The sequence below is a fragment of the Globicephala melas genome, chromosome 7, assembly GCF_963455315.2.
Source record: "Globicephala melas chromosome 7, mGloMel1.2, whole genome shotgun sequence".
In the NCBI taxonomy this organism is placed as follows: domain Eukaryota; kingdom Metazoa; phylum Chordata; class Mammalia; order Artiodactyla; family Delphinidae; genus Globicephala; species Globicephala melas.
Window position 1 is genome coordinate 33,441,277 of NC_083320.1, and position 14,890 is coordinate 33,456,166.

General features: G+C 47.9%; 1 protein-coding gene across 1 annotated transcript; it reads right to left on the reverse strand.

The window, feature by feature from the left end:
• Window positions 1-545: 545 nt before the first annotated feature.
• On the reverse strand, window positions 546-7,371 carry FZD7 (frizzled class receptor 7). Its single transcript, XM_030854463.3, has one exon. The coding sequence runs from the start codon at window positions 6,520-6,522 to the stop codon at window positions 4,798-4,800; it is 1,725 nt and encodes a 574-aa protein (XP_030710323.1). The 5' UTR covers window positions 6,523-7,371; the 3' UTR covers window positions 546-4,797.
• Window positions 7,372-14,890: the final 7,519 nt, after the last annotated feature.

The window sequence follows — 14,890 nt, forward strand, 5'->3', positions numbered from 1 at the left end:
CCATGGGGGATGCTGTCCTCCCTCACCGTGAACTATGCTGCAAGTTACTTTAGGTGGAATGTGTCTTTCTTGCTTTTGTCTGTAATCCTGTAATCCCTTTAGTACCTGTCATACTACCTTTTCTGTAGTGGTTGCTTGATCAGTGCTTCTTGGACTAGATCACTTATAATAAACTATTGTCTTGACTCAACTTCCCTTTCTCCACCACTGTGGTACTGAGAAAATTCCAATTAGAACTTTTTTTTTTTTCCAACCGGAGAGCAAGAGGCACAATGTGTATTTACCAAAGACCTGACATTTTAATGGTACCTTTTTAACTCGTTCACTTTTCTATGAAATGTGAGGAATACAGATTCAGAGGTAAGAAATATCGCTAATGGGAAAGTAAGAGTTGAAAAACCAAGTTTTATGAAATCACTTTAATGTCACTGACAGTGAAATAAGAGAAAAATAGAACAGATCTATGAAATATTTAAGTCCACATTGGCGTGCTTCGGTCTCTACTAGAATTTCCTGGAGCCCTGTAGACTGTTATTCACCATCCACATATGCATATATAAAAATATACCATCTATAAATAGCCACCTGCCTTTTCAGTGAAATTAAAGATGGGAGAGTTAGAAGAGAATTTCCCAGTATAATTACAGGGCTCAAACCTACAGCTGTTACACTTCTATAGTTCTACCCAGAGAATTTCTGATATCACTATTTTCTATCAAGCACATTAAAAAAATCTACTTTTTCTTTAATGGTGAGATGTTGTCAACAGGACATTTATTGTTTCTCACCAAGATTTCTCACAAACCTACTTTAAACGATTAGGTGTTGCAGAGGGTTATTGTATAGACTAATTTTGTTTTATAAACTGAAGAAAATGTTCACAAGTGTTTCTGCTCCTCAACTAGGGATTAACACCAAACTCCTGCCAATGTTTTTCCTAAACTCCACACATGCCCTTTCACAAGCACTCTCTCTCTCACCTATTTTCTGCAAAGATGCACCTCCTTAAGGATCCCCAAGCCTCTAAAATGCTTAGGTAAGAACCTATGACGTTAGGACGTACCACATTGTGAAAGGATTAAACCGAACAGTTTTATCTTTGCTCGCAAAAAAGCAGCTAGTAATTTATTCATACACAGTCTTTGTTCCCTCGCTAAAGACAAGTGCTCTGCAATCTGAGCGCCCTGCAGGACGAGGCAGCACTGACAAGAGAGGAAGGGGACACATTTACAGGAGCAGTCACATAGCTCTCCCACAGAAGGGTCTAAGTGCATTCAGCAGTTAATTTGTGAGCAAAAAACCCCATTGGGAGCCTTCCACCTACTCCAAAAGCAAACATTCTTAACAGGCAGTATTACTGTGGTGTTAAAAGAGGCATTCTTTAACCTAAAAGGTGTCATTTTATGAGCAAAAACGGGATAAACCTTAAGAGACTTGAAGTCGCTCTTTTTTTCCTTCCTCGAAGCCAAAATCTTCACAGCTTAAGATGACCTCCCACCCATTGTGATGTTCAAAACCCAGGAGGATCTTAAAGCCGCTTTGCACACAGTGCAGCCGCAAGCCTTCCTCCTCTTGGTGAGGACTGTCACTGGTTTTCATTCCATGTGTTTGTAAAACACACCAGCCATGTGTGTGAGCCTATTAATTAAAACAAAAACAGAACTGTTTCTGTTGAGCTTTAGAAGTACAGAAACTTAGAGCCAAAGCAGGGAAGGAGAAACAGCAGCGTCCTGTCTGCTGCTGTGATGGCTGCCAGAGAATGAGGGGACTCTATTATGAAAAGCCAGCAAATAGACACCTGAATTAAAGTGAAACAACAACAACAAAAAAAGCTAATGAGGCTTGTATTGGAAGTATTTAGAATGCCTTTATTATTTCCCTGAGGGACTGTTTAATATCAAAGTGCCTGGATAGCGAAGGCTTCTCGGTCTAATCTGATTCCAAAGTTAGCCTCTCTGACAAGAGGAAAGAATAGCTTCAGTGGCTTCTGAGGCCATCCTGGGGTCAGGCGTGGAGTCTATTCCTGCCGGAGCTGCTGAGTCACTGCCATCTTGGGGAATCACTTGACCTCTGGCTCAATTGACCTACAAGGTAGAGTGAAGCCTACAGCTGGGAAGGCTCCACGTGCAATGCCCCTGTTATGATCTCTGGAATCAACTACAGACTTTCCCAACCACCTGAACCCAAAGGATTTAAGTCCCTACAGTTTAGATAAGGGGCCTTAGAATACAAAAACACCAATCAGTGATTAAAAAAAAAAAAAAAATCTCAGAATTCTTCCCAAGGAAAACATCTCCAGAAAAGTGGACCAAAGATATCTAGTCCTCTTTCAAATATGGACTGTATGCCTGAAGGGTAGTAAAAACATGGATCACACAACACTCCTCTAAAAGAGATGCTTATTCTGTACCTTCAGTAATTTATCCAGAGCAGGATGTGAAAAAGCTTAGTGGTGTGTGTGGTAGGGTGGTGTGGAGAAAAGCCGGAAGCAACAACAACAGAAAAAAAAATAAAGGACAGTGAAGGCATTCATCACACTCTGTGTTTTAAAAGGCAAGAAAAAAAGACCTTAATATATATAACATCTTCCTCTATGAGGGACACATACAGTGGCATACCTCCATACCATCTTTCCATAATACAACATTCTATTCTTTGGCTTACATAGGAACCATAAACTAAATATACGTTCACTTTGTATTTAAAAAAAAATTTATTTGTGATCTGTACAAGTGATAAAGTGGGGCTTCCTTGTAGATTTTTAAAGGCAAAACAAAACAAAAATCCAAAGTAAAAATGTATAAATACAATATATATTTTCTTACAAAAATGGGAGATTTACAAAATATACATACTGCACTTGTCTCTATTTTACAAATTTCACATGCAAGAGATACAACACAAAAGATGCCAAAAACTGTGTAGTGGGAGTTTTAAAAATCTGACAAATCAGACAGTTTTGGAGGTTTAAGGAACACAAGGTCAATGTTAACTTTAATATAAAAAGCAGCTCCACTCAACCTAACATTACATATATAAAGCAACTTGTACTCCTGACAGTACCCTCTATGATTTAAAAACTATTTAAAACAGCATTTAAAGACTGTTTTGAGAAATAGGATAGTGTTGGCAGATTGGAGGGTGGTGTCAAAGGTGGAGTAAAGGTTAGCTCCCATGATTCTCTGCTCAGCTTTAGCCCATTACGCAAAAGAATTGGAGTTCTATTATAGAAAAAAAAGTACATGATTTAAGATTAATAAATTTAAGTCATCCAGCACATTTCAAAGAACTCCAGAATTACTTTGAAGTTTACCTTCTTTTAATGACTTTCCTTAAAAATGGGGCCCATGGTTTGAACTGTCCACTTCACTCACTGTCATTTCTGCAGGTCACCTTCCCACCCGGCCACACAAAGACAGGGTCAGCATACACATGATATTTTATAAATGGATTTATGGAACAAAGGAAACAGGACAAAATGCTTTTTTACTTTTTAAAAAATTTAACGTTCCTTTATTATGAGGCTAAAGGTATTATGCTTCTCCTTTTATCTTGAAGGATTCAAATTGGAGTGAAAAAAACAGAAAAAAAAACCTAAATGCAGGTTTATAGGAAGAAAATAAAAATGAAGTGGGAGATTTCCCTGAACGTTTTAACAGAGCCTGTTAGATCATGTGTTCTGAATTAAATTTACTTAAAACAAACACAACAAAACCCCTTGCATTTCCTTTAGCCAACTCAGAACCTCTGACGGAAAGGGGTATGGAAGCACACTGCCCTTCACTTTTCCTTAAAAAGGAATGTTTATCGCAACCAAATTAACATTCAAAGGGAAACTTCAGATTTGCGCTGCTTTGCCTATAAAAGTTGCTGTCTTCTTCACAGTTGTTCCTTTCCACAGGGAGACACTTGTTTCCTCTTTTGTCTCTTACAACAAAGACAGGGGGGAAAATGCATTCCTGTTTTGAAAAGCAACAAGTCATCACTTCTTTTCAGGGTATTAAACCAAATAAAACACCCTTCTTTCTTCCTCCTGCCTTCCCCAGAAAAGAAAAAAAGTAGTAGAAATACCTACTACTCGCCGTCTTTCCCTTGTTGCAAAATGTTAGCTTCATTTCTTTTGCATCCTCACATTAGGATTCTAGGAGGCAGGCCTCCCAAGACTTCAAAATGCTTACTTTACAAGACTTGAAAGGAGCAGAGGAGGAAAGACAGGCGGGAGGAGGCAGGCGAGGAGAGACTGTAATGTCTGACCCTGGAAATTAACCCATCTGGGCTCCAGTATGGCCCCAGTGAAAAGAGATTACGGTTTGACCACCGCTTAACAAGGACTCTGCAGGGAGTCCTCCCTTTTCCCAACAAAGCAGCCGCCGCAGACAGAGCTGTGCCTTTCACCCGGGCCTCACAGGAGTGAGGACAGGCCACTTGTCTTGCAGCAGGGGAATCGCTCACAGTCCCAGTTCGGCCCCAGAGCCGAGAAGAACTCACAGCAACCTTCTGATCTCAATCTTTTCGATTGGCCCAGGTCGGTCCGTACCGTACAGGATTAACATGATGATGATCGTCATCATCCTGCAAGTCTTTGCCAGAAGTCTTTTCATCCAAACCGTCTTTCCACTCAGGCCTCTTTTCCAAACCCACGTATATCTCTACCTATATCTTCTCACTTCTAGGTCACTTCTCACTGGAGCGTAAAGTGACAGAAACAAGCCCCCCCCTAGCCCGCAGTTCTTCCCCTACCGCGCCTTTCCCCCTGCTAGGGGGTGGGAGAAGGAAGGGTGGGGGAGGGGCCGGGGCTCATACCGCAGTCTCCCCCTTGCTGCTGTGGCTGAGTCTGTGGTAGAAGCGGCGCCACGACTGCAGCGTCTTGCCGGACCAGATCCAGAAGCCAGTGGTGATGCCGACGATCATGGTCATCAGGTACTTGATCATGAAGACGGTGAAGTCGGGGCTCATGGGCGGGAAGTGGCCGGGCGGGCAGGGCACCGCGTAGCTCTTGCACGTCTGCAGGAGCCAGGTGCGCTCCCAGTGTTCGCGAAACGCCTGCTCGTAGAAGTAGCAGGCCAGAACGATGGTGGCCGGCACGGTGTAGAGCACGCTGAAGACGCCGATGCGCACCATGAGCTTCTCCAGCTTCTCGGTCTTGGTGCCGTCGTGCTTCATGATGGTGCGGATGCGGAACAGCGACACGAAGCCGGCCAGCAGGAAGGACGTGCCGATGAAGAGGTAGACGAACAGGGGCGCCAGCACGAAGCCCCGCAGCGCGTCCACGCTGGACAGGCCCACGTAGCACACCCCGCTGAGCAGGTCCCCGTCCACCTGGCCCATGGCCAGGATGGTGATAGTCTTGACAGCGGGCACCGCCCACGCGGCCAGGTGGAAGTACTGCGAGTTGGCCTCGATGGCCTCGTGGCCCCACTTCATGCCGGCCGCCAGGAACCAGGTGAGCGACAGGATGACCCACCAGATGGAACTGGCCATGCCGAAGAAGTAGAGCACCATGAAGAGGATGGTGCAACCTTCCTTCTTGGTGCCCTGCGCCACCGTGCGGTAGCCGTCGTCTGAGAAGCGCTCCACGCACACCGCGCGGTCCTCCAACAGGAAGCCGGCCACGTGCGCCACGGCCACCATGAAATAGCAGCCCGATAGGAAGATGATAGGCCGCTCTGGGTAGCTGAAGCGCCGCATGTCCACTAGGTAGGTAAGCACGGTGAAGAGCGTCGAGGCGCAGCACAGCACTGACCACACGCCCACCCAGAGGCGGGCGAAGCGCCTCTCCTCCTCCTTAAAGTACATGAGGCCGTTGGCGCGGCCCGGCTCGCAAGGGGCGCCGCAGTCGCGCTCCCCCAGGAAACGGTAGCCGAGGTAGGGGGGTACCTTGAGCTGGCGTGGGCACGAGAAGGGGAAGCCTGAGCGGCCCCTGCCGTCAGCGGCCCCCGGAGGCAGCGCGGTCAAGGGCAGGTCGGGCATGTAGGGCGCGGTGGGATAGGCGGTGGGGCCGCCTCCCGCGCTGCCGGAGCCGTCCGAAGTGTTCTGGCCCACGCAGATCTCTCCGGCGCCGTGCACGGGGAAGTTCTCGCAACGCAGCCGCTCAGGCCACTGGAAGCCGAACTTGTTCATGAGCGCCTCACAGCCCTGGCGGGCACGCTCGCACAGAGAGCGGCACGGCGGGATGGCCTTATCGAGCACGGTACACACGGGTGCGTACATGGAGCACAGGAAGAAGCGCAGCTCGGGAGAACACTGCACCTTCACCAGCGGGTAGAACTGGTGCACCTCGAGGCCCGCATCCTCTTGGTTCGTGTGACCCAGCAGGTTGGGCAGGATGGTCTGGTTGTAGGCGATGTCCGTGCACAGCGGGATGGAGATGGGCTGGCAGAAGCCGTGATCCGGCACTGAGATGCCCTTCTCGCCGTGATACTGCTGCGCCCCGGCGCCCGCGGGCAGTGCGCCCAGCAGCGCAATCACCAGAGTACACAGGCCCAGAGGCGAGCGCGACGGTGCCGCGCAGGGGCCCAGCATCGCCGGCCGCGGGTGCAGCGGCGTTCTCAGCCCGAGAATCGCGACAAGGCAGCCGGGAAAGGCTGGGATCCGGGGAGGCGCCGCCGCGCCGGGCGCATGAGAGTCTTCGCGGCGCCGGGGCTGGGCCGTGGGCGGTGCGCAGCCGAGGGCGCTGCAGCTGGGGTGCTCGCGCTGCGGGGGCGCCGCCGCCACCTCCGCCCGGCACTCGCGCAGCAGCCGGGGGCCCAAACTCGTCTGCCTGGGCCGGGGGCGCCGGCGGGGGCCGCCTTCTCCGCTCGCCGCGACGTAACGGTGAGGCTTTTTCTGCGGCGAGGAGCAACAAGCGTCTCCGGTTACCCTTCAAAGTTTGCCCAAGTCTCTTGACTCACAGCGCACAGTAACGCGCGCGCCCCCCACAACAAGTCCGGCCCCCGAGCAGGCGAGAGCCGGGCGCCGCCGCTTGCTAGCCAAAGCCGCCGCCTCTACGGTGCTGCTCCGCCTCCTCGCCTCGAGGCTCCGCTCGCCGCCGCCTCCTCCTCCTTCGCCTCCTTCTCCACTCCCCGCTCCTTCTTCAGCCCCAAAATCTTGGCCCCAAGTTTTAGCCAAACGGCTGATTCTCGCTGAGTCCGATCGGCTTCTTGGAGCCAAGAGCTCAGCGAGTTCTTTCAAGAAATCCAGTCACACTGCGTCCAAAGCTGCGAGATCCCGGTGCCCTTGGCCTGGGCCTGGCCTCTCCAGCCCCGCGCAACCCTGGCTGGTGAGTCCCAGCGCCCGCAGCCGCCGCCGCCCGCCGGGAGGGAGCGCAGAGTAACGCCTCGGAGCCGCTCAACTCGCCAGAAGAAGCGTTGGGCTTGCAGGGTTCCGGGCCGCCCCGCCCCCTCCCCTCCCCCCATTCACAAACCACTCCGGGGGCGGGCCCTCGAGCTCCAGGGCGGCCCAATGGCAGCCTTTGTTTTCTGTGTGGCCGCCTTTGGATTGGGTGGAAGTCGGAAGGGGCGGGCTAGGGAACCGGAGAGGCACTGTCCGCAGCGCTCTGGGCGGATTCCTGAGGGGAGGGGCAGGGGGCTGGGAGGGAAAAGTTAAGAAAAACTTTTACCCTGAATTCGCTCGCCTGGGGAGGGGGGGAGCGCACCAGAAAGGGAATTTGCTTGAAAGATTTGTTCCTCTTCCGGATACACTAAAATACACATTCCTAAACAGAAGGGCGCACACCGGGCAAGGCTTTTGCAAGGAGAAGCTGAGAATAGAGCAGCGCCTCAGCGGAGAGAGACGTAATCCGGAGTCACTTTAGCTCTCCCCGGGCTGAAAATGCTGGGTTTGGCTGGGCGCTTTTAGGTAGCGGGATCCTAAATGTGGGGTTCGGTATGGGGCAAGAAAGGGGTGCGCCTCGCGGATTGCTTTTCTCTCCCGGGACTCAGACCACGTGAGGCCACAATCCCCTCTCACCCCCTCTCCCCGCGGTAAAAAGGAGGAGGGGCCGCGTCCAGGGAGAAATCGGAGTCGGGCGGAGGGGGCCGGCTTAAGGCAGGAGTAAGTGCAGACCCCTCTGAGGGGAGAGAGCCGGGGAGCGGCGGGCGCGGGGGACCCAGGCCCCAGCCCGCTTTGACCGCGTGCACGGCCCAGAGTCTAGGGATCTGGTATAGCTTTAGTGAAGTCATTAGAAAACTAAGACAGTGTTGGGGAAAATTACTGTAAAAAAACCTGCGGCCGAGTGTCCAGGAACACTGTACGGTTTAAAGCGAGTATTTGATTGCCTTGTTTTCCTTAGTTCTGCGACGCGTGGCCCTTCGGGATCCCACCTTCGTCGCAGAAGCAATGATTTTGATCCTTAGAATTTCCGTAGAAAAGTTTTCATGCGTATTAGAAACCAAGGGCATTTGCTAATTAAAGAGTTTTCAAAACACAAAGAGTAGTTATCCTTGTTCTCGGGTAGCGTTTTCTGATTGGCGAGCGTCCTTTTGTTCCCGGTCAAATCTTCGCCCGGCTGAAGGCACTGGGCGCGGGCGCGCTCTCTCTGGTTACTCCCGGCGAGATCAGAAGTTACGGGGGCGGGGGCGGGGGCGGGGGGGCTGTTTCTCCTCTCTGGCTGGACTGCGAGGAATATCATGAATTCCTATGCAGGAAAGTGACATGTTGAGAAAGGAAAAATCTGCTTCTCTGTCACACACACACGCACACGCACAGCAATTCTATGTCTTAAAAAGTGTTAACTACTGACTGAGCCCTCACTCCTGCCAGCTCAGTTCCAGGCGCTAGAGCCCTGAGGGATTTCTGATCAGGATGCATGTTTGCAGAAGTTGCTGCCTCTGCTGCCCCCACTGAGCCTCTTCTCCAGCAAGAAAACACTGATCCTGAAATCGAAGACAATTAATTGGGTTCCCTTCTATGGGAGACTTTGGCTTCCTCTGTTTTTCTTTCTTTTCTATTACTGGTTTACGGGGAATCTGTCCTTCCACTTCACAGTTCTTTGTCCTTCTCCACTCTTGTTAATGGGTCTGGAGGGCTGAATCATTTAGGCCAAGGTAGGGTGTCAGACTGCTCCCATTCTCCGTCCGGCCCGCAACAGGAGTCCTCATCTTTTTCTTCCAAAGCATCAGTTTTCCCGTCACACCCAGGACTTTTTTTCTTTCTTTCTTTTGGAGTGTCTGCCTCAAGGTAATAGGAAGGATTAATAATATTTTCTTTTAAAATGTTTCATTGCCTCCTTGTGTTTTTTAAGGGCTCCTCATTTTCTTTCTAAATTATTATTCTTATCACCTAACCCTGGGGAGCCTTGATATTGATTGCCTTGAAAGATGTTGTTTAAAGACGGTGCTGCTTCTTTGCTTTGTCATTTAAAGTGTGTGTGGTGGGGGGGTTGGAAATCCTTTTTTTCTCTCTGCGAGCTCCAGGATGGTCTCCTTTTCTAAATCAAATGTTTGTGCTTATTCATCAGGCCACTGATCTAAGTCATCTTTGCTTATTGAGGGAGAAATTACAAGCACTGTCATCTAATAAAATGAAAACTGACAGGATAAAATACTGTCTTAAATACCACTAAAACCAGTTTAGTTATGAGCTTCTTCTCCTCATATTATAGCCCCAGACAACACCCTGATGAGGTAATAGGAATCATTTTTGAAAAAGAGGGGAAAAAAAGAGAGTCCTTAAAAAATTCGAGGGACAGGGGCTTCCCTGGTGGCGCAGTGGTTAAGAATCCGCCTGCCAATGCAGGGGACACGGGTTCGAGCCCTTGTCCGGGAAGATCCCACATGCCGCGGAGCAACTAAGCCCGTGCGCCACAACTTCTGAGCCTGCGCTCTAGAGCCCGTGAGCCACAACTACTGAAGCCCACGCGCCTAGAGCCCGTGCTCCGCAGCAAGAGAAGCCACCGCAATGAGAAGCCCTGGCTCAGCAATGAAGAGTAGCCCCCGCTCGCTGCAACTAGAGAAAGCCCGCATGCAGCAACAAAGACCCAACTCAGCCAAAAATAAATAAAATAAATCTTTAAAAAAAAAATACGAGGGACAAATGATATATTTTTAAAACAATCTACATGTAAAGTGAAGAAAACCCAGCCCTATTTATCTAGATGAAATGTATCACAGATGGGAGTCCTCTTTCTCTGACCCAGGCAGACAAGTGCAAAAAACAGAGAAGCAAAGCCAATTTTGTGAAGAGTGTAGTGTTTTTTAGGATGATTTTAAAAAAAACACTCCAAAATTATTCTGAAAAATAAGAATTTGCTGTTTGTGAGAGGGGTGTGGTAGCTTTCTATGCCTTGCCTGATATAGAATGCTGATTTCAAGGAGCTAAGTAATAAAAGGGAGTAGTTCAGAAAAGTAAGCTCATAGTGTAGGGGCCTAAATAGTCTGTTTTAGGCTCTATGATAAATGTAGTAACATTGGTTCACATCTGTTCAGAATCAATTTAATTGTCTTTTCCAAGTAACAACTTCCACACCCAACTCCCAAAGCCATTAACTGGTATCTTCTTTGGAGAGCTAAGGGTGGAAAGTTTTGTAACCGTCTGCTGCAAAACTTCCAATTGTCCCTGCCCTTTAAAACAACAAAGGCTTTTATTTCTTCACATCATAGTCATATGGTTCCATAGAAAAGTGATGCTATTCATTGGCTTCAATTATTTAAATGTTACTTATCTTGGCCAAGTCCCAGGTTTATCTAGTTGAATTACATTCTGATATCAGGCCAGATTTGAAAATGGCCACCTTCGTGGTGCCACAATCCCGTGGTTGTAGTGAAACTCCAGCTGCAAGAATTACTAATGCAAGACCCAAAAGGGCAGCTTTTAGCATATACTTTCCTTTCTGGCCTCTCTTTTACCAGACAATTTGTGACTTTATAACATTGAGGACTTGGAATTTCCAATTGCAGGTTGCCATTAACTTCTTTTCATTTTAGTTTGGGGTGTTGGATCATTCAAAAAATGGGAACATTTTTATCCCTAAGTGTTATGAAAGTTAGAGATGTCTAGATTGAATGAGAGGAGTTAGAGGAGGGCCATGCTGATGTCCTGTTGGGTATGCTAGGCCCTCCCACGTAGGGGTGGCTTGTGTGGTAGAGCCAGTGGTTGAGTCTATTTGACCGTTTTCCTGGTTGGCTGAGGACTGTATTAGTTATCTGTAGCTGTATGACAGATTACCCCCCAACACAGCAGGTTCAAACAGCAAATATTTAATATCTCATAGTTTCTGCGTGTTAGCAATCTGGGTGTGCTTAGCTTGGTCTTCTAGCTTGGGGTCTCCCACAAGACAGCAATCAGGGTGTTGGTCAGGGCTGCAGTTACCTCAAGGCTCGATTGGAGGAGGATCCATTTCCAAGCTCATGACGTAGCTTTTGGCAGGCCACAGTTTCTTGCTAGCTGTTGGCCAGAGACATCTGTTCCTTGCTATGTGCAGCTCTCATGAGGCCACTTATAGCATGGCACCTTGCTCCTGAGAGATAGAAGTCATGGTCTTTTTGTAATCTAATTTGGAAGTGACATGCTGTCACTTTTGCCTTACTTTATTCCTTAGAAGCAAGAAACTAAGTCTACCCACAGTCAAGGGGCAGCAGGGTTACTCTAGAGTGTGAAAACCCATTGAAGGGTGAGCCCCTGTACAGGTGGTTCACCACAAGGGTTACTTATTCCTTCCCAAAGTATTATGGAGATAAGGCCTCAGAGAGACACAACTCTTGGGTCTCTGCCCCTGCAGTGTCCAGAGAAAGGGTCACAAATAACCCATGTTGCTTGGTTATAATGCCAGTTGCATCTACTGGAGTCAGAACAAAACCCTAACTCTCTCTGGCCAACTGTCTTTTTCAAACACATGTCATTGGACTAGAGGGAGAAAGAATGTGGGAAAGTTGATTAACACAAGACCATCAGCAACCCAGGGGAAAAACCTCCAAGTGCAGAAGGGAGCCGTTCTTGGGAGTCAGATTTGTACTCAAAGGACCAAGCATTTGGACCAAGTCTTTGACTATTGGCTATTTGGGTTATGAGGTAAAAGCATCATTGGTAATCACTACCCGTGTGGCTTTATGCCAGTCTGGACAATAATGATGTGTAGGAAGTGTGGCAGAGGTGTTAGTACAGGCTGGTTTAGTTCTGCTTTTCACCACTGATTTCCTGTCCTGCCTCAGGCAAGTCACTTAACATCTCTAGCTCTCCAGGGTGTTGTGGGAATTAATGAGATAATATTTACAAAATGCTTCGTGATCTGTGGGCAAAATATCATGAGGGCGGAATCCTGGTTTGGTTATATGGATGCAAATCATAGAGATAAATTAAAGACCAAGTTAGGTACGTATTTTATGGTGTTGGCTCTTTGCTGAGGTTATGATTTTTTACAGTGGTATGCTGGTAAATGTTTAATAACTAGGTCTCCAGGAAATAAGCCCTGATCTATACACTTGCCAATTTCCATGGTGTGAATACTGATACCATGGCCGATTTCCAGCTGCATGATGTTACTGAACTTGGGGTTTGGAAAAGATGCACATAATCAGCTCTCACGAGCCCCTAAGGGCTGATTCTAGCGCACCACTGGATTTATAAGGACTTACTCTTTTCAGATGATTTAGAGCATCAAAAACAGTTATATTTTTAATAGAATGACTACCATTTATAAGGTACCAGGTGCTTTAGGTACATTAACTCTAATTTTATAACAATCCTTCAAGGTTCCAGGTATAAGCTCCTTTTTATAGTAGCAAAGCCAGGACTAAAACCTGATCTATATAACATTTTTCACTTCACACTGCACTGCTACTTGATGTCTTCATGGTAAACATCACTAATTTTGGTCCTTTTATATGTCGGATCAAAAGCCATTCTAAAATTTAGAGAAACCCCAGACTTTCTAGGCTTGGGCTATCAAGCCTAGATTGGTGATGACCCTCTGAATATTATATAGGTTTCAAACCCACTCGGTAATGACCACTATTTTTTTCTAATTTTCCAAGGAACAAGTTAATTCCCATTACTGAAACTGCACCAGTGAGTTCTAGATTAGGAAATGTGGGCGCTCTGCTACAGCCACTAGGGCAGATGGGAAATTTGACAGGGTACCAGGCCCTCCCCACCTTGGCAGGCCAGGACAGTCAGCAGAGAGCTAGGAAAAGCTGCAGGAAGAAGACTCAAAGTAGTAATAAAATCCCCCAGAACCTTCTAGAAGAAAGAACATGGGAGCTAGAGCAGTGGATCTCAAACCTGATCGGTCATCAGCATCACCTAAGGAGTTTTTTCAGAAGTTTGGGCCCCACCTCAGACATGTTGAGTCAGAATCTCTGGCGTTGGACTTGGAGATTTAATTTTTAAAAGCTGACCAGGTGATTCTTTTGAATTAGTCAGGTTTGAGAACTGCTGACCCAGACTCGTATTACAAAGCTGTATTGTGTCGCTGATGCCTCATAGAAGGTCTCTGGTCTTGCATAAAGTCCTCACTCTACTTGATAAGGTTTTGAACTGAAGGATGGAATAATGAGAACCATCAAGGAGGATGAGGGGTGTGTGCGTGTGTGTATGTGTAAGAGAGGATAAGAGAGAGAAAGGGGGGGTGGTTGGATGAACGTCTGGTTGCAGGGTGTAATGTTAGGTCTGAGACTTTCATTTATGAAGCTCAGTGAGTTCACAGTGGCTATTCTAAAAGGTAACAGCTGCTACTCCTACAGTTCATTCACAGCATTTCCTCAGACTAATGTTGCCATCCTTGCCCCTGTACTCTATGAACCCTAACCCCAGATGATTGAGCCAGGAATAGGCAAGCATCTGACCCAGCCATGAGGTTGTCTGGCATCAGACCTCTGTCCAACATGTGTGCCCACTGGATATACAGTGGCCACCCAATCAGATCCTTTCATTGGGGGAGTCTGAGTGTAAAATACATTGACAAGAAAAGCTGAGAAACATTCAATGAGAAAGGAACAAGCCGAAACCAGGAAGGAGTAGAAGCCTAGGGGAAGCAAGAGCCATGATGTAGTGAGGGGAGTGGGGAGAGCAATTCGATGGTGGTAACAGGAGCGCGGATGGAAAGACAGGATAGTAAAGACCTCTCACGGTGGAATACTATGGGAGAAGGGGAGGAAGGAAGAGAGGATGGATGGAAGGAAGGAAAAGAGAAAGGGAAAAAGGAAGGAAGGAAGGAAAGGAGGGAAGGAGGGAATAAAGGATGGATGGAAGAGGAGAAGGAACACCTGTTTTAAAAGAAGACGAGAAGACCACGTCACAAGAGCTGTTTCCTAGCTCCTTCCCTTGGAATCCTACTATCCCCATTAATGAAGTCACCTGCCTGCCTGTCTGCTCTAGCAACTAGAGAGAACCTCACTAACCATAGTGCTGGGGTCTGCAAAAGGGTGAAAACACAGGTCTCTTCTGGCTTTCTCCTGGGGCATGGGCCCACGGCTGTGGAAGGCTGACCTCCGAGGCTCAGCACCAGCCCAGGAGAGGCAACCATTTAGGGTTGACTAACAAGGCTGACTTGCAGTCACCTTCCTCTTGCTCAATGGCCTGGATAAAGCATTTGAGAAGATACTTCCTAGGACTGCAGTTGACACTGAGTTGACTCAATTGAATGATTGCAAAAGTGTTGCAAGATAGGAATTATCTATAAAGACCCAAGAGAACTCTTTCTTCTGAGCTGTTATAAGAAAGAGAAATAAATGCTCTAAAGCATATATAAAGTCCTTAGCAAGGTGCAGAGGCTGCACATTGCCCCTCAATATATGTTTCCCCCTTCTTTCATGGTAGTGGAGCCCCCAGTCTTTAGCCGGACATATGACCACTTGGAATAAAGACTCCATATAAAAGCCTTCTATGTGTTCATCCGTTAAGTTCTGGCCAGTGGAGCATCAGCTGTGTTGTTGTATTCAACACAAAGGGGGTAGATGTGCTGCCCGCCTCCCCCCGA

Bases quoted from the DNA above. Each gene is read 5' to 3' on its own strand.
- FZD7 (XM_030854463.3), bottom strand. From the start codon at position 6,522: ATGCTGGGCCCCTGCGCGGCACCGTCGCGCTCGCCTCTGGGCCTGTGT.